Source organism: Saccharomycopsis crataegensis (assembly GCF_037102585.1).
Source record: "Saccharomycopsis crataegensis DNA, jcf7180000000084, whole genome shotgun sequence".
NCBI classification, from domain to species: Eukaryota; Fungi; Ascomycota; class Saccharomycetes; order Ascoideales; family Saccharomycopsidaceae; genus Saccharomycopsis; species Saccharomycopsis crataegensis.
Window position 1 is genome coordinate 4,164,532 of NW_027043829.1, and position 23,093 is coordinate 4,187,624.

Genomic DNA, 23,093 nt, shown 5'->3' on the forward strand with positions numbered 1-23,093 from the left:
TTTGAATTTTTCTTGTTGTGTCATATATATCTTCGACAATTCTTTTCTGGGTTAACGTTCTCTTTTAAATAGCAATCAGTCAGAGATCTCCTATTGACAATGCTTTCTCGTGCCTCTAGAGCAGCAACCCTCAGTGCTCACCGTCGCCAAGCAAGTATAGCTGCAAATTACTCACTTCTATCAAATGAATCTGCCAGAAGGACTCTTCTTATACTAACTTTTCATTCATTAGGTACGAACTTTCGCTACTGCTACTGGCAATTTGGACTTTGGTATTCCTGAAAATCTCAAATCCAGAGCCCCTCCGTATGAAAAGCTCGTTAACAAACTCTCAAAAGTCAAGGAAATCTTGAATAATGAACCTTTAACGCTTGCTGAAAAAATTCTCTACTCCCATCTTGTCAATCCAGAGGAAACTTTCTCATCAATTAAGACCGTGAGAGATCTCAGAGGCTTAGAATACTTGAAGCTCAATCCTGACCGTGTTGCAATGCAAGATGCCTCGGCACAAATGGCTTTACTTCAGTTTATGACATGTGGGATGCCAAACACTGCTGTTCCAGCTTCCATTCATTGTGACCATTTAATTGTCGGTAAAAATGGTGCCGAATCTGACTTGAAGGCTTCTATCGCTACCAACAAAGAGGTTTTCGACTTCTTGCAAAGTTGTGCTGAGAAATATGGAATCCAGTTTTGGGGACCAGGGTCTGGTATCATCCATCAAATCGTTCTTGAAAACTTCTCCACTCCAGGTCTCATGATGCTTGGTACCGACTCACATACCCCTAACGCTGGTGGTCTTGGCGCCATCGCTATTGGAGTTGGTGGTGCCGATGCAGTTGATGCTCTTACTGGAACTCCATGGGAATTGAAAGCACCAAAGGTTTTGGGTGTTCATTTGACTGGTAAACTTAATGGATGGACTTCTCCAAAGGATGTGATCACTACCCTCGCAGGTATCCTTACTGTTCGTGGTGGTACTGGTTATATTGTCGAATATTTTGGTGAAGGTGTTTCAAGCCTTTCTTGTACTGGTATGGCTACAATCTGTAATATGGGTGCCGAAATTGGAGCAACAACCTCTACTTTCCCATTCCAACAAGCCCATCACGACTACTTGCATGCTACTGGGCGTGGTGCTATTGGTGATGCCGCTGCGAAGGTTAACAAGCAATTTTCATTCCTTAAGGCTGATCCTAATGCCGAATACGATAAAGTTATCGAAATTGATTTGAATACTTTGGAGCCACATGTCAATGGTCCATTTACCCCCGATCTTTCTACTAAAATCAGTGAATTCGGAGCTACTGCCGAAAAGAATGGTTGGCCAGGAAAGATATCCGTGGGTCTTATCGGTTCTTGTACGAACTCTTCTTACCAAGATATGACCAGGGCTGTGGAACTTGTCAAACAAGCTCGTGATTTTGGTCTCAAACCTAAAATTCCATTCTTTGTTACCCCTGGGTCCGAACAGGTTCGTGCTACCATTGAGCGTGATGGTCTCATCAAAACTTTCCAAGAATCTGGTGCCACTGTTCTTGCTAACGCTTGTGGCCCATGTATTGGTCAGTGGGACCGTCAAGATGTTTCTAAAACATCGAGTGAAACTAACGCTATTTTCACTTCTTTCAACAGAAATTTCCGTGCCCGTAATGATGGTAATCGTAATACCATGAATTTCTTGACCTCTCCAGAAATTGTCACCGCCATGATTTACTCTGGTGATGCAAACTTCAACCCAGTTACTGACGAAATCATCACTGAAGATGGCAGAAATTTCAAGTTTAACCCACCTGTGGGTCATGATCTTCCATCCGATGGTTTCATTAAGGGCCGCGAAGAATTTTACCCAGAAGTTGCTCCTCAAATACACCCAGAAGTTAACGTCAATGTTTCTCCAGAATCAACTCGTTTGCAATTATTAGAACCATTCGAAGCTTGGAATGGTGAAGAACTCGAAACAACTGTATTATTGAAAGTAGAAGGAAAATGTACCACTGATCACATCTCTGCTGCTGGTGCTTGGTTGAAGTACAAGGGTCATCTTGAAAATATCTCCAACAATACTCTTATTGGTGCCCAAAACAAGGAAACTGGCGAAGTTAATAAAGTCTATGACCTCGATGGAGCCCAGTTCTCAATTCCAGAATTGATGATCAAATGGAAGGAAGAAAATCGTCCATGGATCGTTATTGCTGAACATAATTATGGTGAAGGCTCAGCTCGTGAGCACGCTGCATTATCTCCACGTTTTCTCGGTGGTAAAATCATCCTTGTTAAATCTTTCGCTCGTATTCATGAAACCAACTTGAAGAAACAGGGTATGCTCCCATTATGGTTTGCTGATGAAGCTGATTATGATAAAATTGGTAGTGGGGATGTCTTGAAAACTTTAAATGTGCGTGATATGGTTGCTAAAAACGGCGATAACGGCGGTTTTATTGATATCCAAGTTACTAAGAAGGACACTCAAGAAGAGTTCATTATCAAGGCTAAGCACACAATGAGTAAAGATCAAATAGAATTCTTCAAAGCCGGTAGTGCCATCAATTATATTGGCAATTTGAGAAGAGAAAAGCATAATCAATAGGATATGTTTATTTTTTGTAAAGATATTAATAATATACTCTGTTTATAGTGTTTGAAATGAAACGATAATAAAAATGAACAAGTAGCGATTACAAGATCAACACGAAGTGCTCCCAACACATAAAAAAGAATATTCACGGTACAAGTTTTCAAACGCCAAAGTAACTGAAAATCTATCTGACAAAAATACATTAATACAATAAAAAAAAAAAAAAGATTTTAGAATATTTATACTAGATGTAGGGTGATAAAACACCAGAGAAGTCTTATTTTTCCAATAGCAAAAAGAAAGAAAGGTATTTAAATTACGAAAGAATGCCGAAATTCAAAGCCTAACACTGGCGGTAGAAATATTACCTTCTTTGTACATCATTTCAATCTCCTCATCATACTTCCTTTTGGCATTATGCCTTTTTAATTTTAAGGTAGGGGTCAATGTGTCTTCTTCGATACTGAATGAATTTGTACCGAAGTGGATATTCTTTATCATTTCATATGACAAAAATTTGCCCATGAGAGGCTTGTTAAGCTCGGTTAAAATCTTTACTCTAAGCAGTTTGTCATTAAGCAAATTAAGCAAACTACTGGTGATTTTATAAGGAGCCTTGTTAGCCATGACTTGCTGGTTTAATTCTATATAATCACCAGCGGTATACTTCTTACCATCAACAGTAAAAGCAATGTCATGTTTGAGAAGATAGTTACCAATTTCTGCAACATTAATCGATGCAATAGCCACTAAGAAATTTCTCGCACTGTCACCGTAGACAAACATATGCTCAATTAAAGCGGAAGTATTCAAGTAGGAGTCCTGAATCTTTTCAGATGAAATGAATTTCCCTTGTGATAATTTGAAGAAGTTTTTGACTCTATCGATAACGCTAAGCAAATTGCCCGGATGCATTTTGAAGATATCGCCAGTGCAGAAAAACCCATCGTCAAGATTTTCTTGCCATTTAGCTTCAGCTTTCCAGTAGCCAGGACTAATACAAGGGCCTCTGATTAACAATTCACCACTTCTATTCTTCTCGAAAGAGTAACCCATTTCCGGAACATCGCGAAATCTCATATCAAGTTGGAAACCAATGTATCCTACATACCCCAAAGTTTTCAAGAAGCCGGGGTTCATAGTAGCAACTGTTCCTGATTCAGTTAATCCATAACCTTCGATAATAGGCAAATTGAAAGCAGCCCTAATGAAATATTGTGTTTCAATTGGCAAAACCGCAGACCCACAGGCAATGTAATTAATATTATCGAAACCAAAAGCAGCTCTAATCTTCTTGCACAAGAATTTGTCGTACACAAAATGAGATGCATCTTCACCCTTCTTTAATTTCTCAATTTTGTAATAGATGCATTTTGACAAAAACTTTGAATTCTGAAGAACTGATTTCAAAGCCATTTCAATTTTTGTCAAAATTCTTGGGACAGCACACAAATATCCTGGCTTACAAGCCTTCATATCTTCGAAGTAAGTCGCAGGATTGGTTGGGTCAGTTGGGAAATGGAGTGTTGATTCCAATAAAGTATCAAGGTACATGGCAAGTCTTTGGAAACAATGTGCTAGTGGTAAAAACACGAAAACTGAAAGACTCCGCTTTCCTACTGTGAATAATGTGGTAACAGAAATAGAAGCAACGATCATTTTGTGAGTTATGATCACCCCTTTAGGCATACCAGTAGTACCAGAAGTAAAAGAAATGGTGAAAATATCATCTGGTTTAGGAAGGCTGACCCCAACATGATGTTTCTTCCCAAGACCAGCGAGTGACTTCAAATCCATTAACAAGTAACCTTTTTTTTGGCATTTATCAAAGAGGTCAAAATCTTTAGTTGAATCCAATTCTTCATTAGTAATAATGAATTTCAAACTTTTGACCTCTAAAGTTACAATCTTCTCAACCTTGCTCTTCTGAGTGAAAACAATTGGAGAGTCTGTCAAGCCGAATATGTGAACAAATGCATTCTGACCCAATGAATCATACAAACAGGTGTTTACAAAGGAATGAGCTTGAGTTGCAAGATCGATGATCGGAAATTGATAGCAATTTGGCATGTAAAAGGTCACAATCTGAGATTTTTCTGCGGCAAGAAGATACTTTATCCCAGCCCCCAAATCAAGGGACAAGTCATGAACTTCTGCATATGTCAAATACTGAAAAGGACTTTGAGTAGAGGCACGATAACCCAAAAACTTTTTATCAGGATTGCGGAAATAAGACCTTATGAAAATGGAGTAAAGAGTGGATAATTCTGGACTATAAATGGTTAAGTGGTTGTCCTTTGCAACCTGGTTCCTAAAGATCGGAGAGTAACCAGGCTTTTTAGGCCCAGGGACTTCGACAAGTCCCTCGTAGTCACTCAAATGCTGATATACGGGAATTCTGTCAATGACATCCTCAACAGAGTCTCCATCATTGTAAATTGGAGCAGGAGGAAGTCCCTCCTTGTGAACAGTGGCAACACTGGTCATTTTTTTTTTTTTATTTTATTTTTTAGTGATCTGGACAGAGACTGATAAAAGAAAAGGACAGATAGGAATTAACGGAATTTATATATGCGACGGTCAAGTTTCACCGCCGATCGCTGCGGACCTAATAATTACACCCAGAAGTCGGATCTTTTTTTTTTCTCTCTTTTTCTCTTTCTTTTTCTTTTCCGTTTTGTTATATCCGAACGGAATAAGCTGTATTTCATTTCTATGAGCAAGACAAAAGTGATGTTTGAATCTATAAGCAGTTGGATAAGAATACGGAAGAAGGAGGAGCTAGAGCTCGCCCAAGAACAGCTCATAAAATACTCTTTACCCTTCTTTAATGCAGACGATGGGCTGGGACGGACCGCCCGAATTTCGAAGGCGATGCTTGATGGCGATGGCAACTACTTGAATGAACTCTCCATCAGCAACCTCAATGGTGAAGATGATAAAGTAGCAGATAACTTGTTGATGATTCATGGTTATGGTGCTGGTCTCGGTGTGTTTTGCCGCAATTATGACTCGATGACCCGGTTGGAGGATAAATCCAGAAAGTTTCAGCTCTTCTCAATAGACATGCTAGGCCACTCACTTTCTAGTTCAACGCCTTTCAATTTTAAAGAGGAAGGATTTAGAAGTCCTAAGGTGAGTTTTTACTACAAAAAAGAGCCAAATCAGCTCCAAGAGGCCCAGTCCAGCGTAGCATCTTTAGGGAAATTACCAAGCTCTCAAATCAAAGCTGAAGTGAAAATACCATCCCTTGATTTTTTAGATGACCAAGGCACCCTAAGAAAGCTTGCAGAAACCACCAAAAAGACTACTGAATTGTATGAAAATTATTACGTCGAGTCTATTGAGAAGTGGAGACAGCTGAAAAACTTGTCAAAAATCAATTTGCTTGGTCATTCATTTGGCGGGTATTTGTCACTATGCTATGCTTTGAAATACCCCGATAATGTGGAAAAGTTGATATTAGTATCACCTGTGGGCATAGAAAGATCTGTTTATTCTATCAACTCTATGAAACAGCTCAGTGATAAAAAGGCTTTGACTGGGATTGAAGCTTCTGCAGATTCACTCAGCTATTCCAACTTCGGAATGTTAACTAGATTACCATCTGTTTTTATAAAGCTTTGGGATACTTCTAGCTTGCCATTTGGCATTCTTCGAAATATGGGTCCTGTTGGCGTGTGGATGGCTTCAGGTTATGCGTCAAGAAGGTACCAACAAAGTGCCACTGATGAGAAAGAACTCGATTTACTATCAAAATACGTTTTAGCAACTTTTTGGAAGAAATCATCTACTGAAAAGGCTATTACTAGACTATTGGCGCCTATCGGTGCTGCTCGAGACCCTGGATTTGATAAACTTGTAGCTTTTAAGGAGGCACAGGCTGACGGAAGAATCGCAGCTAAATTTCCTGAAACTTTATGGATATACGGTGACAAAGATTGGATGGATGTTAAAGCGGGAAGAGCTGCTTCTAATTACATCAACAGACTGGATTTAGGAGCCAAATCAAGTTTCAAAATCATCCCAGATAGTGGACATAATATTTTTTTGGATAACCCACAGGGTTTCACCTCAGTGATAAAGAAGTTTCTCAATTGGGAATGAATTGTGTTAGATTTTCCTTTTCTATTTTTTCTCTCTTTGATTATACCACAAATACACTATAAATATAATAGATTCTGTACATTATAGTGGCTTGTAGGTAATTAAGTTCGTTCAATATCCAATTACAGAAATCATGAATATTCAATGCGCGTTGATTCAATGGTTTCCAATATTCTTGGAAACAGTGGCTTGAAGACAAAAAACACCGATACGGCTTCTATTATTGCTATGAATATTTCAGATTGGAGGTGTAACATTAGACCATAAAATTCCTTTCACTTAAAATATTCTTGTTTAAAATAATAAAATCATATGTATTATATATTAAATATACTTTAGAAGAAAAGGAAAGTTCCAAGTGAGGAGGAATAGTGTATCGTACAAGTTTGTGGAATATGGTTATAGAGCAGATCATTATGAAGATCGTGGTTTAACAAAACTTTTTTTCTGTTAAAAGATTAAAAACAGACAGATTCTTTATGCAAAATATGCAATTAAAAAGAATTTGATTGGTAAAGCTTGAAGCAGTTATAAGTGGGTAAGGTTGGGAATCAGTACTACTCTAACTTGCCCATTTTGGCAAACACCCAAAGCTTATTACTAAGCTCAACAATAATAGAAAGTTTTTTTAAAAAAAAAAATAGTAAATTATACCATGAAGGATTCTCCACAACCACAAGAGCCCTTTGAGTTTGGATTATTGAACACAAAACGACTCGATAATTTATCTTCAACGTAGTCCATTTCACTACCAATTATACTAAACAATGCTTTGGAATCAATGATTATCATCAAATCATCACCAAGTTTCACAATTTCATCAAACTTTTCTGGCTTGGAAACATATTCCAAATGATACGAGAGACCAGAGCATCCACGGTTTTTGACGCCAACTTTAATATATTGAGGGTTTGGTTGGTTAAATAAATCACGAAGACGTTCTCTGGCGCCCGACGTACATGTTATTAGGGATTTTCTTGGTTTTAATTGTCTTCTTCTTGGTTTTGGTTTTATGTCAGTGGATGAAGCGGAAGGCGTGTTTCCGGAAGTTAATGTTGAATTTGCAGCCCTTTTTGATAATGAATTACCAAGTTTTCTTCCTATCATATTGGACCCTGAGTTATCTTTGGCGGACTTATTGCCTCCTAAGTCGGGGCTGTTTGCTGCCTTGTTTAGTGATTTGCGAGTTCCGCTTGCAAGAGTATGTCTATTCCACTGGGAAGCAGAATTTTGTTCGACGCTTGATGGATTACTCTTCAAAGGCACATATGAGAAAGTAGATGATGTTGGAGCCTGGTTAATAGTTTGTATATAACGCTTAGAACCTTTAGTTGAATCAGATAGAAGTCTCTTTTGTTCTATAGATCCTAGTTTGCGTATGAGCGATGAGTAGTTTTTGAACATGGTTGAATATATCTTGTGTTTGTAATAAAGGTAGGCATGAGTAATGGAGGGAGGAAGCTTTCATTAATAATTGATGATTTAAAAGAAGAAAAATAGCTGGGGATGATGACTCTCACGTGCTCAAAGTAGAGCACATAACCAAAATGGGCCAATGATGTTGCGCATGTTCATCAGCATTTCTGACTGACGTTGCATCTCCGACTTACGGAAGTTGTCACATAATAATGATGGATATCGGTACATAATGATAGTGAGCACAAAATTGTTATTGATTACAAGATGGAGTACTGAATAGTGAATACTGGAGACGTATCTTTTAACTACTGGAGGTCTCTGAAACTATTCTTTCAAGAAGTTTTCTAGTTTCCTTTCGCGTCAATTCTGCTAAAATGAACTTGAATAATCTATGATCTACAACAATCCTCAGATTTCGAGTATTAATTATTAATCTATAGTTAATTCGTAAAGTTCGTAAATATATATATATATATATATTATAACAAATGGACACTGACTATCAGACTTAAAAGATAGTCATGTCATCATTTCTTTGAGTTCCTCGGCCAAACCATCTATGTCCACTCTATAGTAACTACCATCCCCAAGGCTGTAAGAATGGGGCATGGTTGTATCCAAAGGCTCCTGCTTGGTTTGCTGAGCCACTTTTGTTCGTTTTTTAAAGCCTGAGACATTGTCGCTATAAAGTGATGAGACCATAGAGCGTCTCTCACTGTCAAACTCATTTTCAAATTGATTTTCAATTTCAACAATATTATCGCCGTACTCATCATCATAATATGATTCATGACACTTCTTGTCTGAGGTCCTCTGATATTCATTGGCACTGTTATCTTCAGTGTTCTCAATTTTTGCAACATTTTCGCTGTTGTTAGATTTATCTATATCGGAGAAATAATCAGTAATTGGCACACCATAGTTATTGATATCATCGATATCAGTAATTGTTAGTACATCAGTCAGGTCTATGTGATCATTACTCGCATTGGCTGACTTAGTATTCGAAATGTATGTAATATCCAATCCATTTGAAGCAGCATTTTTAAATATCAGAGAATTACTTGCACTGATAACTGAACGAGCACCACACACGCTCGAGTTACTATCTTCTTTCCTAGCTCGAGGAGTCCCTTCACCACTTTTATTTTTCCTCAATTTACCTATTGACTTTTTATGGGTAATCAATCTAACTTTCGGGGATCCTAGTTTTACGTTTGGTGAGCCCAAGTTCACTGCGATCGCCATTTCTTGGGTTTTAGATGTATGCAATTCTTCAAATTCCTTTATATCAAATTCCAGGACATTTGAAATAGTTGAGTCAGGACGGAGGGTTTTTGCCAGTTCATGGGTTTTAGAATGCTCCTGGTTGCGATCTGGCTTCATAGTATCCTCACTCTTCGTATGAATATTTCCAAGATGAAGTTGTTGTGAGGTCGAGAGAGATTCCTTGGGAGTTCCATTAATTTTTTCTATTATTTTCTCATTGGTATCGCCATCATTCTTTTGTCTATTCATATTCGACAGCTTTTCTTCATCTCGCTTTTCAGTTTCTTTGAATTTGTAACCAACATTCAGATTATGAACTTCAATAGAATTTCTGGAATGTGGAGCCTGAGGATCAGCAGAAGATATTACGGACTCCGTAGACATGGTTTCCCGTGAATTTGTTACAGAATTAGCTTGTTTCTCAATTTCCCAATTCAAAGAATATTTCACTATCTCTTGAGGCACTGATGATGATGAGTTCATTTCTGGACGATCTTGTTCCAGGGTTATGTTAGCAAATGCATTGACTTTTTTCTGATTTTCATTCTCATGATATTCATTGATCTTATTTTTAAACAATTCCTGTTTGAAAGTATGTTTATCAAAGGGACTTGGTGGCTCATTTCCATCAATATTCTTGATTGTTGTAACTGGTGAGGTGGGCGAAGACAAACCCGAGTCTCTACTTTTATTTCGCTTATCAAAACAAACTGAAAACACTAGGGTGCCCGTTCCACTTTTCTCCTGAGAAGCCGAAGGGTCAAGGGTTTTACGGGAACTAGCAGGGGACAAGGAACTTGACACAATGATAGGTGATGTATAGTTGTTATTCTTGGGAATGATATCAGATCTTATATCTGGAGGCCTGAATGACCGAAATTTGGAAGAAGCCAATTGCCGATGTTGAGATTCATGAAAGCCTCTTGGAGATCGTTGCATCATTCTATGTTGAGTTCCTGAAGGATAGGAAATTTTTTCATCCTTCTGCTGCCACTGATACGGTTGTTGTTGTTGTTGTTGTTGTTGTTGTTGTTGTTGTTGTTGTTGTTGTTTTTGGAAAATAGCAGAAGTGTACGAAGAGCCATCACAGTCACCAAAAGGATTGACTTGCAATTCTTTGATGGTGCCTAAGCTCCAACTGTTAGGATCTCTATTAGACCTTATCATAATATCATCAATGGATTGGATTGAAGTTGTGTTACTTGTATGGCCATCTGCATTGTGAATATTATCATTATTTAAAATCTCTAATGGAGTACCGAATATTGTGTGATCAATAGCTATCGGAGACATTGATATTGGAGAGATTTGAGACTCCTGACTCATGATGATCCCACTGTTTGAGTTTCTGAAGTTGATACTTGACGGGCTCTCAATGACGGTACGGGGAGGGTATTTTTGAGGGAGAGGAGATGAAGTAGTGGGCTTGCGACGGTTCTCATTATATGAAAGGGAACTACTCATGATGCTTGGAGGAGGAGAATTATTATCATTGATATACTGGATTTGCTTTTCGATCATCTTTTGCTGTTTCAATTTCCTGAGCATCTCAGCCCTTGCGATTTGATAAGGACCTATCGGGGGCAGAGGGGAATCTTTTTGATTTTCGTAACTGATAATGGTTTCTGCTTTCTTTTTCTTTTTGCGCTTAGACTTTATTGATGGGTTGGGGTTCCTATTATGATGAGACAACGATGAAGGAGATTGAGAGCCATTCGGCAGGCCCATTAAACGGGGGGACGGGCTAGCTCTCAGTTCCTGAGACTCTGATCTGATATCATTAATGCTTTTTCGTGTCTTGATGATGTAGCTTTTAGTATTGGTTTTTGCTTTGATGGTGGTCGTAGTGTTTTCACCTGAATGATCATAATTCTGGGGTGATCGTATCACCAACGTGGATGAGGCCAATGTGGGGTTTATTGTTGTAGGGCTTGAAGGGCGATGGTTACCGGAATGTGAACTGAGGTTCGGGGACGGTGCTTTGGACCTTAGTCTTGGGATAGGGGGCTTTCTGCTCCCGAGGTTGGGAGAGGGCAAAGAGGGGACCCCGAATGTCATTTTTGGTGACACAACAAGCGAATGAGGCAAAGTAAGTATATTGTGTTGCTGACAATAGTACAGTTTCTTTGATGCTTGAATAATTCTGCAGTAGAAAAAAAATAATAGAAAAAAAAAAACGTGGTCAGATAGAGATTTTTGTTGGGGGTGTTTACAAATGTTGGTGTTTTGTAGAAGAAGCGTCTGAGAAGGAGAACAGGAGAAAAGGATGGTGGGGAATTTTGTGAGTTATTTGAGAGATCCTGTTTATATATATTCTTTCATTATTTCCATCTTGGGCGTTGTAAATTGGGGAGGGGGAGTAGCCATCTGGGAAACGCGAAAAAAAAAAATAGTGATTAAGGTAATGGGTAATAAAAGTAGTAATGATAAAATTAGTAGCAAAAAAAGTAGTAGTATTAATAGTGGTAATGATGATAGTGATAATAACGCTGAGAATAATAGTGATAATAGGTAAACGAATAGAAGATGGAGGACTTAATACGTAGAATGGCTAGATAAACTTATGATTATATGCGACACGATCACAACTTCACATTAGGCAAAGCCAAGGACTCCTTCTGAGCGGTCGAACGTTATGTTTCTTTCTTTCTTTCTTTCAGAATCACAATCAACAGATAATGGCGAAGGCGAAGGCTGAAGAATTCTGTCAAAGATTGGGGAACCAACGAGAAGCATTGTTATTACCCGCACGCACGCACAAAGCTAGCAGGAAGCAGCCATTCAAGTCATCATCAGAGCGAGCCAGCATCTGGATTATCATATCACCAGGTACCTCCCTACCCATTGCAAATATTCTTCCCTGATGATACGTCTGGCTCGTAGCAGGCATCCCTCAGTACCTAGCTCCAGAAATGTATCAAGTTACCTCTACTTTAACGTTCCCACAACCTCATTCATAAAATCGTCTTCCAACAGCAACATAACCAATAGACAAGGAAAATTCCATGCAAAGTTCAAAATCCCCTTGCTAAAGTCGGGGCAATACCTCGGCCATTACACTTCAAGACTAAATAGGGTATATAATGAGGATGCTTATAATGCCCTGGTAATCACCCTTCCTCCTAACAGCTACAATTTAAATATTGGTGCATGGAAAAAAAAATGTTACATCAACGATAATTCATCAAGTATATCAACTACCAGAGAAAATTTGCAAGTTTTTAATTTCGGCGTATACGATGGACATGGTGGTAGCTTAATTTCCAAGTACTTGGCTGCCAACCTCAGTGGGGAAATCGAGGCATTCCAGACTGCTAATCTAGGCCAAGAATACTTTGAAGATGTCGTCAGCCGCTATTATGATTTCTTTTATGAAAAATCCCAAAAAAATACAAAAGGATTGGAAACCAAAGCTGATGCACCTAAAGGATCATATTGGAACAAATGGCTACGGTATATGCAAAAGAACTACCAGCGACTATACAAGGAAAACCTCAATTCCGTAGATGATCTAGCTTTACGGCTATTTTTAGTCTATCTTCTGCTTGACATCAAGCTTCTTGAACATCCAGAACTCCTTGATCCACGGCTTGAAAAGTTTGACATTCCTTCGGGAGGATCCACGGCTACGTCTGTTTTTCTTCATAATATTTTATCTAATTCTCCATCAAACCTTTATTTTGATGATTCATCTATTGCGAAACTTATTGTTGCTCATTTGGGTGACACAAAATGTATTTTAGTGGACAAATTTGGAAATTCGCATGCCCTAACTTCAGATCACCATCCAGATTCTTCAGTTGAGAACATGAGATTGACTAAATTAGCCACCGAGGTTGGTGTCAATGTTGATTCATTTGGTGAAGAAAGATTTTGGAATCTCGCTAATACCAGAGCTTTTGGCGACTTCAATGTGAAGAACAAAGGAGTGATTGCTGAGCCAGATATCAAATCCTTCATAGTTGGAAATTCCAATTACATTGCTAAACATGCTCCTGAATTAAAACCGCAAACCATAGGTGGTATTGGGGGTGACGAGTGTTTTATCGTTCTAGTCAGTGATGGGGTGACAAACTACTGTAATGATCAAGAAATTGCTGATTTGATAATGTCAAACTATAATCTTAAAGGTGCAGAGCGTGGCACGCCCCAAAGTGGCGCAGAAGAAGTAGTGCGTTACATTGAAACAGTTGGTGGTGATGATAACGCAACCTGTTTGGTGATCAGATTGAATGGTTGGGGCAAATGGCCTATCATTGATCGCACAGGGAAAATGAGGGAGGAAAAGTTGAATGACGCTGTGTTTGCTAATAGAAGAAGTGGAAGAGGTTAAATACCAAAAGTCCTTTGAGATTTCTACCAGTTTCGCCACTTGAAGTTTATTTGCTTAGTCACATTGAAAATGCCTTTGATGTTTAATTATATCAATCAATTAAGGGTTGCCTCTGAAATCAAATAAGTTCAAACCAAGTTTTTTTTTTGGTTTTTTTTTTTTTTTTTTTTGGTTGTTTGTTTGTTTTTTCACATTTGTTCTTGCTATCATGGGTACTATTTTATGGTAAAGATGTTTTTATTGACCATTCTAGTCTATTTGTTTTTTGTTTTTTGTTTTTTTTTGTATTTTTTTCGTTTTTTTTTTATTAAACAAAGAATACTATAACTATAAAGGGTTTTATTTTCTAGAGTTTGTGGAAGGAAGAGATTAATTTTCATTTTATGACATTAATGAAAAGAATTAGAGGAAAAAAAAAAAGTTGTGTACTTTTTATAATATAGTTTTAAGTTTTTGAATTGATCAAATATCTTCGAAAGCGCTTCATCACTATGAATTATTGTAACATACCAAAAGTCCTATTTACCAAAAGTCTTTTATACAACTAGGTCTAAAAGACAAATATATTACAAGCAATGCTTTGCAAAGTTACCACGATGGTGATATGTGCAAATTATGTCAATTTCACATCTCTATTTAGCTTAGCAGTTCCCAACTGATCCAAATACCAAACCTTTCCACCTCTGGTCCAAATATATAAATCTTGAGCCAAACCACTAATCATTCCAACAATCATACCCTTCTTAATAATTTGTTTAGTTTGGTAGCTACCAAAGTTTTTTAACTTAGCATATCCTAAGGCTGCTATTCCTGAGGTTGCAAGAGTATTAATAAAGTCAACCTTATCACGGGCTTCATCCAACATTGCCTCGAGAGTGAAATAACCGGTAACTGCAAGTGTCAATTTTGCAGAGAGTTTCGTCCCATTAACAATTCCATTCTTGATACAGACATAATTCTTCCTTTTGTGATAGAAATACCAACCACCCACTGTCTTAGGGAGTCTATGTGAGTTTTCTGCTAGGTAAACTAACGATTGGGATGTAAACCCTCGGTAAAATCCATCAAAAACACCAAATATTGAAGTCATGAATGCAATACCGGTCAACCTATACTCAGGGCGAATGCCAAAACGAGAGTTTGCATCCTCGGGTTCTGGAAGATGCTTTCTTGCCATTATTGTATTAAAACTTATTTAACATCATCTCGATCATTTCTTGTCGATATGACATCTGAGCATTTCGCTGGGAAAAAATTCCTTTGGAAATCAACTCCACATGGTTCACGCGCCTGTATGCGTAAACATACATACAAAAATCTGCAGATTTTCACCCACCCATGTGCGGTGTGAAAACCACCAGGCTGTTGTTAAAAGATGTATAAGCAAATACACCGCCAAAAAGAGTGTCATCATTTCACTTTATTAAACCTTGGAGCTATGGCATCTTCATCAGAGACACTGGAGGCATTGTCCGTGGATAAGTTGAGCTCCGATCTTCTTGAAGTTTCAAATCAGCTACAATCCATAACCAATGAGGCAGAATTATTGGAGCTTGTATCGCATCTAACATCTCTTGATTTGTCCACAAATAATCATTTAGACAATTTAATCTACCATTCGCGCCTCTCGTATGAAAGAAACGCCGTCAATTTGGATTTGTCTCAGACTGATCTCTTAACATCATTGTCATCATCATCGTCATTGATAAAGATTTTACTGGATAGTTCATACTTATCAAGAAAGTTAACCAGGAAAGTGAAATTATTAGATTATGAAAGAACCAGAGTGGCTAGAACTAAAGAGTATGTTCAGAATGTCATTGATTTAAAATCGAAAATCACATTGATCTATGAATCACTTCCTAGAAAAAATTGGGAAACCGTATCTAAATCAATATCATTCATATTGAATGAAATTCCTAGTGAGATTTTGAAGTCATCAAAATTTGCTGATATAATGATCCCAACTTCGGAAATACCTGACCCTCCAGCAACATTACTTTCTCAATGGACCTTTGAGTTGAAACGGCATTATATTCAAGAATTTAAAAAAGCAGTGGCCGCAAAAGATATTGTTAATTTAACGAATTTTTTTTCTTATTTCCCAATGATTGGTGAACCAGCCACAGGTATCTCCTGTTATTCTGATTTCATCAATAATATCGTCGCTGGTCAAGCTAGACAACTCATGGTAGGGGCCCCTCGAGATAAATTGAATTTCTATAGTGCTGCAATAATGAAATTATTTGAGGTGGTTTCTAAAATTGTTAATCAACATTCCAGTGTTATCTTCAAATATTACGATTCTGATGCAATGGTTGCAATTTTGCAAAATATTCAAAGAGAGGTTGATTCACAGGCTGGATTAATTGCTGATACTTTCTGGGATGCAAGAAATTTTGATAAAACGGTCCATGATATCAGCAGTTATTCCTTTCCTTACTTGATAGAGATTTCATCCTCAAAAGAAAGCGTGCTACTCAGATCATCTTCTACCCCAACGAATAATAGTAACTCTAATCTAGATGAAACTGGCCTTAATATATATGAGGATCCTATTGAACAGTTGATTTCGGTTGTGGATATTGGTGACTATATCAATGAAATATCTACATTATTGAACCGTTGGTCCTTATATTGCCGATTTATCGCTATAAAATATAGGCAATACTCTTCAGAGAGTAAGAAAAGCGATGAGGAGCATTTGTCCTTAGTTCCTCCTTTGCTTGAAAGCACTTTCTTGTCTAAAGTGGAAACAAAACTCGTTCCATGTTTGGACAATTTGTCAAACTATTATTTGAAGAAGTCTATCGAGAAATCTTTCAAACTCGAGGAGCTTCCTGAAATTGCTTCACAAATGTCAGTTTTCTTGAAAGCAAGTGATGCTGGTAATTTGTCGTCTCTTGAAGATATTAAACCTGTTGAGTCGCCACCAGTCTCCTCGGTTGTTGAGGATATTATTATTATTTTGAATACTTTGCTTACTAACGCTTTAGAAACTGGCCAACCGGTTCATGCGAAGAATGTATTCACTAATGTGAAAAAGAACTTGAATAATCATTTCCTCAAAGTATTATTGAACAAACTTAACGCGTTCCAACCCCCTCTGGGTTCTAATTTATTGACTGCGATTGAATCGATAAAGAAATCAGAAGCCTCCAACCTTGCAGTTGATATGAATGACCCAAATAGAAATATTATAACTGGTAACTTAAGCAGTCTAAGAAATGATCTTAACTCAGCGAATGCTCAACAAAATGTTTTATCCAATATGTTGAAGCGAGGTGCAGATGCATTGAACTCCTTGAGCTTGAACGATGAAGTCAACATTGTGAATTTTATAATCTACATTAATTCTGTTGCAGTTTTCAAGGGTTACTTCAATAGAATTGTGACTAATTTGACTAATTATAATAATAATAAAGTCAACAAGAACTCAATAATGGAGAATAATTTCAAGTTTGGCAAAGATTTGGAGAAGTTAAAGGATTTGGTAGATGGGAATTTAGTGAGTTTTATCAATAAGACCTGCGATATTATCATCAAAGAATATTCTCAGGTGTTTTTCAATAAAGTTTTCAAAAATAGAATGAGAACAATAATTAATGAATTCTTTGCCGGTTCTAATAGCTACTTGATTGATAGTTCCAGCTCAGGCAACTCTGATGTAGAGATGAAAAAGTTTCTCAAGAATTGGTTGAGTTTGGTGAAACCGTATTACCGGATATTGTCTCCTGAAGTTTTTAATTCAGTTAATAAGCTAATCATTTTATTGATTGTCGATATCATAGAAAAGAAAATATGGTTACTAAATAAAAAGATCAATTTGCTTGGCGCTCTTAAGTTGGAAAAGGATGTTAGTTTAATTATTAATGAAGTTACTAAGGACAACTATTCTTTGAGAGAAAATTTCATTAGGATCACACAAATTATCATGATCATGGGCTTCGATGATGAAACTGAAGAGGAAGAAATGGATTGGATTTTGACTAGCAATGAAAAACACAAAGCTAGACATTTGAGAATTGATAAAAATTGATAGGGTCATAGGTGATACTGATGACCATCAAAATAATTAAAAGTTTTTGAATTTTGCATTTTCAATTTTGTCTCCCAAATAGAATCTGTGATAATAATAATAATAATAATAATGAATATCATTTAACGAAAAATAATCCCTCTAAAAAAGATTTTATTAATATTCTTTTTTCGGTAAATTTGAGAGAATAATTTCCCGTGTATGGAGCTGAGAGCCTTAATAAATGTCAGTAACCAATATCGAGAATTAGATTATTATTATTTGGTTTCTTATAAACAACTCAAGATTATGTTATTTTATTATAGGCTAGCGTACATATCATAATGCTAAGTGGTTTTGATGAAAATAGAATGTTCCAAAAAAAAATTCCTAAACCTTCAGCAGCGTAATAATTGAAGAGAAGAATAAAACGACAAATGAATTAAAGGACAAAGTAAAGTAAAGAAATGAATGAAAAAAAAAAAATGACAAAAAAAAAGAAATGAATGAAGAAGCACAGCATAAAATCTGGAAAAGGAGAACTAAACTTATATGTGAGGAGTTGTATATCGTTCAAACGATGAGGCCATTTTCAGTCACATGGAAGAACAAAATGGCCATTCTTTCTAGTCAATATTATAATAGACTTAGTAAGGCATTCCTTTCTAATCAGATGCAGCGGATATGGAAGGGCCATGATATTGAACTTCACCATGAAGCTCCTCTGCCAATTGTTCAAGAGTTTTTCTTTTAGTTTCTGGAATCAAAGTAGATAACAATGTACCTGCCCCCATGAAAGCCCCGAATATCATCATGACTTGTGGCAAAAAGCAATTTTGATTATCTTTTGAACATCCGCGGTTGACTAAAGTCCCAATGGCACATTGTGCGACGATAGCACCAAGTTTTCCTGATGCTGCACTGATCCCATGTGCACTACTTCTATAAGCTGTTGGATAAATTTCTCCTGGAATGATGAAGGTAGTGGCGTTACTATTGATTTTGTTAGTATATATTTTTTCTTGTATAGGCCTTAGAGCTCAAAAAACCTGAACAGTGAGGAAAAACATCCAAAAAAAATAATATTCTTTGAGGTTGTTTTTAGTTTTGTCCGGGTGTTTTTATCCTAATAATATCGATACTCACGGTAAGTTTTGAAAAAATTGAGCAATGATGTATAAACCTAATAAACCACCCTCACTCAATTTATGATATGCACCACCAATGACGAACAACAAAATTGTTAACGCAGCAAAACCACAAACCTGCAAGGGTTTTCTACCTATTGGATCAATTGTGAATACGGAAAACCAATAACCCGGAATTGAACCCGCACAAACCATAATTAAGTTACCAGCAGCTGAGTTATAAAGCTTTTTGTAGACGTTTTCACTAGATGCAAAGCCGATAGCTTGTAAGATAGTTGCAGAATTCAAACCAATACCATAGTATGCAACATCTAACATGAACCAACAACCTGCGGTCCCAAGTAAAATTTTACCATGCCTCCATTGACCAAAATGTCTGCAAAAATCTTTGAAAGAAGCAGAGGTCGAAGCAGCTTCTTCTTTTCCTTTCTTTGAATTGTTGATTTCGATAATAGTGCCATTTTGAGAAACCACTTCTTCGATGTCTCCCTTTTTTTCATCACCGGTGAATTTACTAGTGTCAGCAGCACCTTTTTCAATATCGTTTTCGATATCCATGGTATATCTTGGGGACTCTGGAATTGTGAGTCTAAAATACAAGGCGCAACAAGCAGGCACACATCCAAATCCGATAACAATTCTCCACATCATATCACACGCTTTTATACAAGCTTCATCACAGTGGTCCTTATCGATTTCACTTCTAAATCCAGAAACGCAACAGAGTGCAACAAGACCTGCTAATAATTGACCCCAACCTTGGTTGGCAAATACGGCACCCATTATTGCACCTCTCCATTTAGTAGTTGAGAATTCAGAAGTGATGATTGAAGACAATGGATAGTCACCACCGATACCAATGCCCATAATGATTCTGCAGAACGTGAAGATGGCACTGAAGTTGATGGCTGGAGATTCGCCCAAGACACATTGAATTAAACATGCACTGATCATAATAATCAATTCTAAACCATAAACACCTTTTCTACCAAGGACATCACCCAAAATGCCAAAGGAAATTTGTCCAATAACAGTTCCGATTGAAGTTGAAACCTTCAATAATGTTTCAGTGGAAGCAGGAATCTTACCTCCCCAATAGGCATGAGCTAACATGGTGACCCCCAAGTTGATTGCAAAAATATCGTAAGCATCACATAGAAAACCAACACCGGCAACAACGATAATTTTCACTTGTGCAAGACCAAAGCCCTCATTATCCATTTTTTCTAATGCCAATCTTCTTCTTTCCATCGGATCTTCGATGTCAGCGAAGTCATTGATGTAATTGTGGAAAGCGGCATTTCCACCTTCAGTGAGGTTGTTTTTATCTGACATAAGTATAGTAGTTGATATTTTTGAAAAGTGGAATTTTAATAATTTCTTTGATCACTCCTTGTATCAATGGGAACTGGTTTATTTTATGGCTACAGAGATACATAACTTGAAGGTTTTCCATTTTTTAGAGCCAATGGAGACATATTATATACCACTGTTCATAATATGAGCCCTATGGCTAAACTTTCTCCATTCCCATAGATGGCCTACAGCTTCAGTAAACCAACAAAAAACTCACACGAGCTATCCACAAATCGAGTAATAAACATGGGAAGCGTGGGATATAAATATCATTTGGGGGACGTCAAAGAAATCTGCAAATGCCGCATTGAAGTATGTGATGCCCTTTCAACATGCATGGTAACTGCACCATGAACAGCGTGATGGCAGATATAAGTATCTAATAATATTATGATAGCCAGGGCATCACCCAAAACAGTAGAACTGTCAGACGACCTCTATATGAGAATGCTGTTGGAGGGGAAACATAATTGTAATATGAGAGTTTGGAAATGTCACCGACTTAACATACAGATCACGGGCCCATAACCCAGAAGGCTAACAAACATCTAATAGTGAAAAAAACTATTTCATACCTCTATCAGATATATAGAGATAATAAGACTCACAAAAAAATTTCCAGTTCTTATACTATTGAACTTTTATACTTACTTAATACTTCATTATCATTACATTACCATTTATGTGCCGATATTTAGTTATACATCCAAGACAATCATGAGGCTGAAGTCATTAACACCTCCAACCAAGCTATTGCTGAGCCAGATCCAATTGCAACTCACCATGAATCCAAAGATAGCATTGGGTTTGTCTCTGTCAAGGAGTTCAATGAGCTTCAAGATATGGTCTCCAGCTGGTCATGATGAAATCTACTATGCCTACCCCTAGTGATCATTCATTAACCGAACCAATAGGAAAAGTCCCCAGTAGGTTTTAGTTCTTCTGAAAAAAAGTTTTTTTTTTTCTCTTCTTTTTTTTTTCCTTGTATTTCTTCATATCAAAAACTGTTGATTTAAACTTGAGAAAAGTCCCGTCTTTTTGGTACTTTACCCGTCTTCATCGCACCCACAAAATTGGTATATGAAAAATTTTATATTTTTTTTTTATTTTATATAAAATTTTTTTTTTTTTCTTTTGTGACTACTTACCTCTTCTTTATTAAAATCTATAGAACGCTCTCATTTTTAGCAATAATCCAAAAATAAATAGCAAACTACTAACAAAATGGCTAAGAAAGTATCATCTAAAGATTCTAAAGCTGTCAAGGCTAAGTCAGCTTCAAAAGCCTCGAAGTTAGCTAAGAAGGAAGAGGAAAGCAGCACTGCATCTAGCTCTGATGACTCTAGCTCTGATAGCTCAGACAGCAGCAGCGATTCTGACAGTGATTCTGACAGTGAATCTGAGGAAGAAAAGAAGGAAGAAAAGAAGGAAGAATCATCTGATAGCTCCGACTCTGATTCTAACTCCGACTCTGATTCTAACTCCGACTCTGATTCTGATAGTGAATCTGAGGAAGAAAAGAAGGAAGAAAAGAAGGAAGAAAAGAAGGAAGAATCCTCTGATAGCTCCGATTCTGATTCTGATTCTGATTCTGATTCTGATTCTGATTCTGATTCTGATTCTGATTCTGAAGAAAAGGAAGAAAAGAAGAAGGAATCTTCAGATTCCGACTCAGATTCTGATGATGAAGAAGAAAAGAAGAAGGAATCTTCCTCTGACTCCGACAGCGACAGTGATTCTGACAGTAGTTCTGACAGCTCTGATGAAGAAAAGGAAGATGAAAAATCTAAAAAACGTAAGGCTGAGGAAAGTGAAGAAGACTCAACCAAAAAGCAAAAGACTGAAGCCTCAGAACCAACTACTTTGTTTGTTGGTAGATTGTCATGGAATATTGATGATGCTTGGTTGAAGAGTGAATTCGAATCTATTGGTGGTGTTATTGCTGCTAGAGTCATTATGGAAAGAGATACCAACAAGTCCCGTGGTTACGGTTACGTTGACTTTGAAAGCAAGGAGTACGCTCAAAAAGCCATGGATACTTTCCAAGGTAAGGAAATTGATGGCAGACCAATAAATTTGGATTTCTCTACCTCAAAACCATCTAGTGCCCCAAGAGTCAACGACAGAGCTAAGAAATTTGGTGATGTCAAGAGTGAGCCATCTGACACTTTGTTCGTTGGTAACTTGTCTTTCAAGACCACAAAGGAAAGTTTGATTGAATCTTTTGGTGAATATGGTACCGTCATTAGCGCTAGAATCCCAACCAACCCAGAAACCGAACAACCAAAGGGTTTCGGTTATGTTCAATTTGGCAGTATTGATGAAGCTAAGTCTGCTTTGGAAACTTTGAATGGTGAATATCTTGATGGTAGACCAGTTAGATTGGATTACTCTGCCCCAAGACCTCCAAGAACTGGTGGATTCGGTGGTGACAGAGGCGGAAGAGGTGGTAGAGGCGGCTTCGGTGGTAGAGGTGGTAGAGGTGGTAGAGAAAGATCAACTGGTGCTAACAGCATGCCATTGAAGAAGAGATCATCTGAGTTCACTGGTACTAAAAAGACTTTCGATTAGGGGTTAGCTTAAAATCCTTCCATTTTTTTTTGATTCATTGGGTCTGTTCAACTTTTTTTTCTCTCTCTGTTTCTTTCTTCATTTTTTTTTCTCTCCTGTCTTTCTATAATTGTATTGTTAATAATATTTTGTAATTCAATGAAATGTTCCAAAAAATATGTGTTATTTTCCCGAGAAATTGATGTATTTTTTCCAAAAATTTCTATCTTTATTGAAACTGGAAACTTGCTTTCTAACAACATCCTATAATATATTTATGTTGTTTTCACAGTACAAAGTTGTTGAACTGTTGTT

The 23,093-nt window shown here is 37.2% G+C and overlaps 10 protein-coding genes across 10 annotated transcripts; 5 read left to right on the forward strand and 5 right to left on the reverse strand. All coding sequences in view use genetic code 12, as the record gives it.

Moving 5' to 3' along the window:
- Positions 1-99: 99 nt before the first annotated feature.
- Positions 100-2,590, forward strand: ACO2 (aconitate hydratase ACO2; the record flags this gene model as incomplete). Its single annotated transcript, XM_064998358.1, has 2 exons — positions 100-150; positions 233-2,590. The coding sequence occupies 2 exons, from the start codon at positions 100-102 to the stop codon at positions 2,588-2,590; spliced, it is 2,409 nt and encodes an 802-aa protein (XP_064854430.1).
- A 324-nt stretch (positions 2,591-2,914) lies between these two features.
- DASC09_047600 (uncharacterized protein) lies at positions 2,915-5,065 on the reverse strand (the record flags this gene model as incomplete). The annotated part of the gene is made up of 1 exon (XM_064998359.1): positions 2,915-5,065. The coding sequence occupies one exon, from the start codon at positions 5,063-5,065 to the stop codon at positions 2,915-2,917; it is 2,151 nt and encodes a 716-aa protein (XP_064854431.1).
- A 246-nt stretch (positions 5,066-5,311) lies between these two features.
- Positions 5,312-6,685, forward strand: DASC09_047610 (lysophosphatidic acid acyltransferase; the record flags this gene model as incomplete). Its single annotated transcript, XM_064998360.1, has 1 exon — positions 5,312-6,685. One exon carries the CDS (start codon positions 5,312-5,314, stop codon positions 6,683-6,685), a length of 1,374 nt encoding a protein of 457 aa, XP_064854432.1.
- A 648-nt stretch (positions 6,686-7,333) lies between these two features.
- On the reverse strand, positions 7,334-8,089 carry ISA1 (Fe-binding Fe/S cluster assembly protein ISA1; the record flags this gene model as incomplete). The annotated part of the gene is made up of 1 exon (XM_064998361.1): positions 7,334-8,089. The coding sequence occupies one exon, from the start codon at positions 8,087-8,089 to the stop codon at positions 7,334-7,336; it is 756 nt and encodes a 251-aa protein (XP_064854433.1).
- Positions 8,090-8,623: 534 nt separating this feature from the next.
- DASC09_047630 (uncharacterized protein) lies at positions 8,624-11,431 on the reverse strand (the record flags this gene model as incomplete). The annotated part of the gene is made up of 1 exon (XM_064998362.1): positions 8,624-11,431. One exon carries the CDS (start codon positions 11,429-11,431, stop codon positions 8,624-8,626), a length of 2,808 nt encoding a protein of 935 aa, XP_064854434.1.
- Positions 11,432-12,236: 805 nt separating this feature from the next.
- On the forward strand, positions 12,237-13,706 carry PTC6 (type 2C protein phosphatase PTC6; the record flags this gene model as incomplete). The annotated part of the gene is made up of 1 exon (XM_064998363.1): positions 12,237-13,706. The coding sequence occupies one exon, from the start codon at positions 12,237-12,239 to the stop codon at positions 13,704-13,706; it is 1,470 nt and encodes a 489-aa protein (XP_064854435.1).
- Positions 13,707-14,319: 613 nt separating this feature from the next.
- On the reverse strand, positions 14,320-14,883 carry DASC09_047650 (uncharacterized protein; the record flags this gene model as incomplete). Its single annotated transcript, XM_064998364.1, has 1 exon — positions 14,320-14,883. One exon carries the CDS (start codon positions 14,881-14,883, stop codon positions 14,320-14,322), a length of 564 nt encoding a protein of 187 aa, XP_064854436.1.
- Positions 14,884-15,081: 198 nt separating this feature from the next.
- Positions 15,082-17,745, forward strand: COG4 (Golgi transport complex subunit COG4; the record flags this gene model as incomplete). Its single annotated transcript, XM_064998365.1, has 1 exon — positions 15,082-17,745. One exon carries the CDS (start codon positions 15,082-15,084, stop codon positions 17,743-17,745), a length of 2,664 nt encoding a protein of 887 aa, XP_064854437.1.
- A 644-nt stretch (positions 17,746-18,389) lies between these two features.
- Positions 18,390-20,207, reverse strand: DASC09_047670 (uncharacterized protein; the record flags this gene model as incomplete). The annotated part of the gene is made up of 2 exons (XM_064998366.1): positions 18,390-18,763; positions 18,908-20,207. 2 exons carry the CDS (start codon positions 20,205-20,207, stop codon positions 18,390-18,392), a joined length of 1,674 nt encoding a protein of 557 aa, XP_064854438.1.
- Positions 20,208-21,452: 1,245 nt separating this feature from the next.
- Positions 21,453-22,799, forward strand: DASC09_047680 (Nsr1 protein; the record flags this gene model as incomplete). The annotated part of the gene is made up of 1 exon (XM_064998367.1): positions 21,453-22,799. One exon carries the CDS (start codon positions 21,453-21,455, stop codon positions 22,797-22,799), a length of 1,347 nt encoding a protein of 448 aa, XP_064854439.1.
- Between the last annotated feature and the right edge of the window lie 294 nt (positions 22,800-23,093).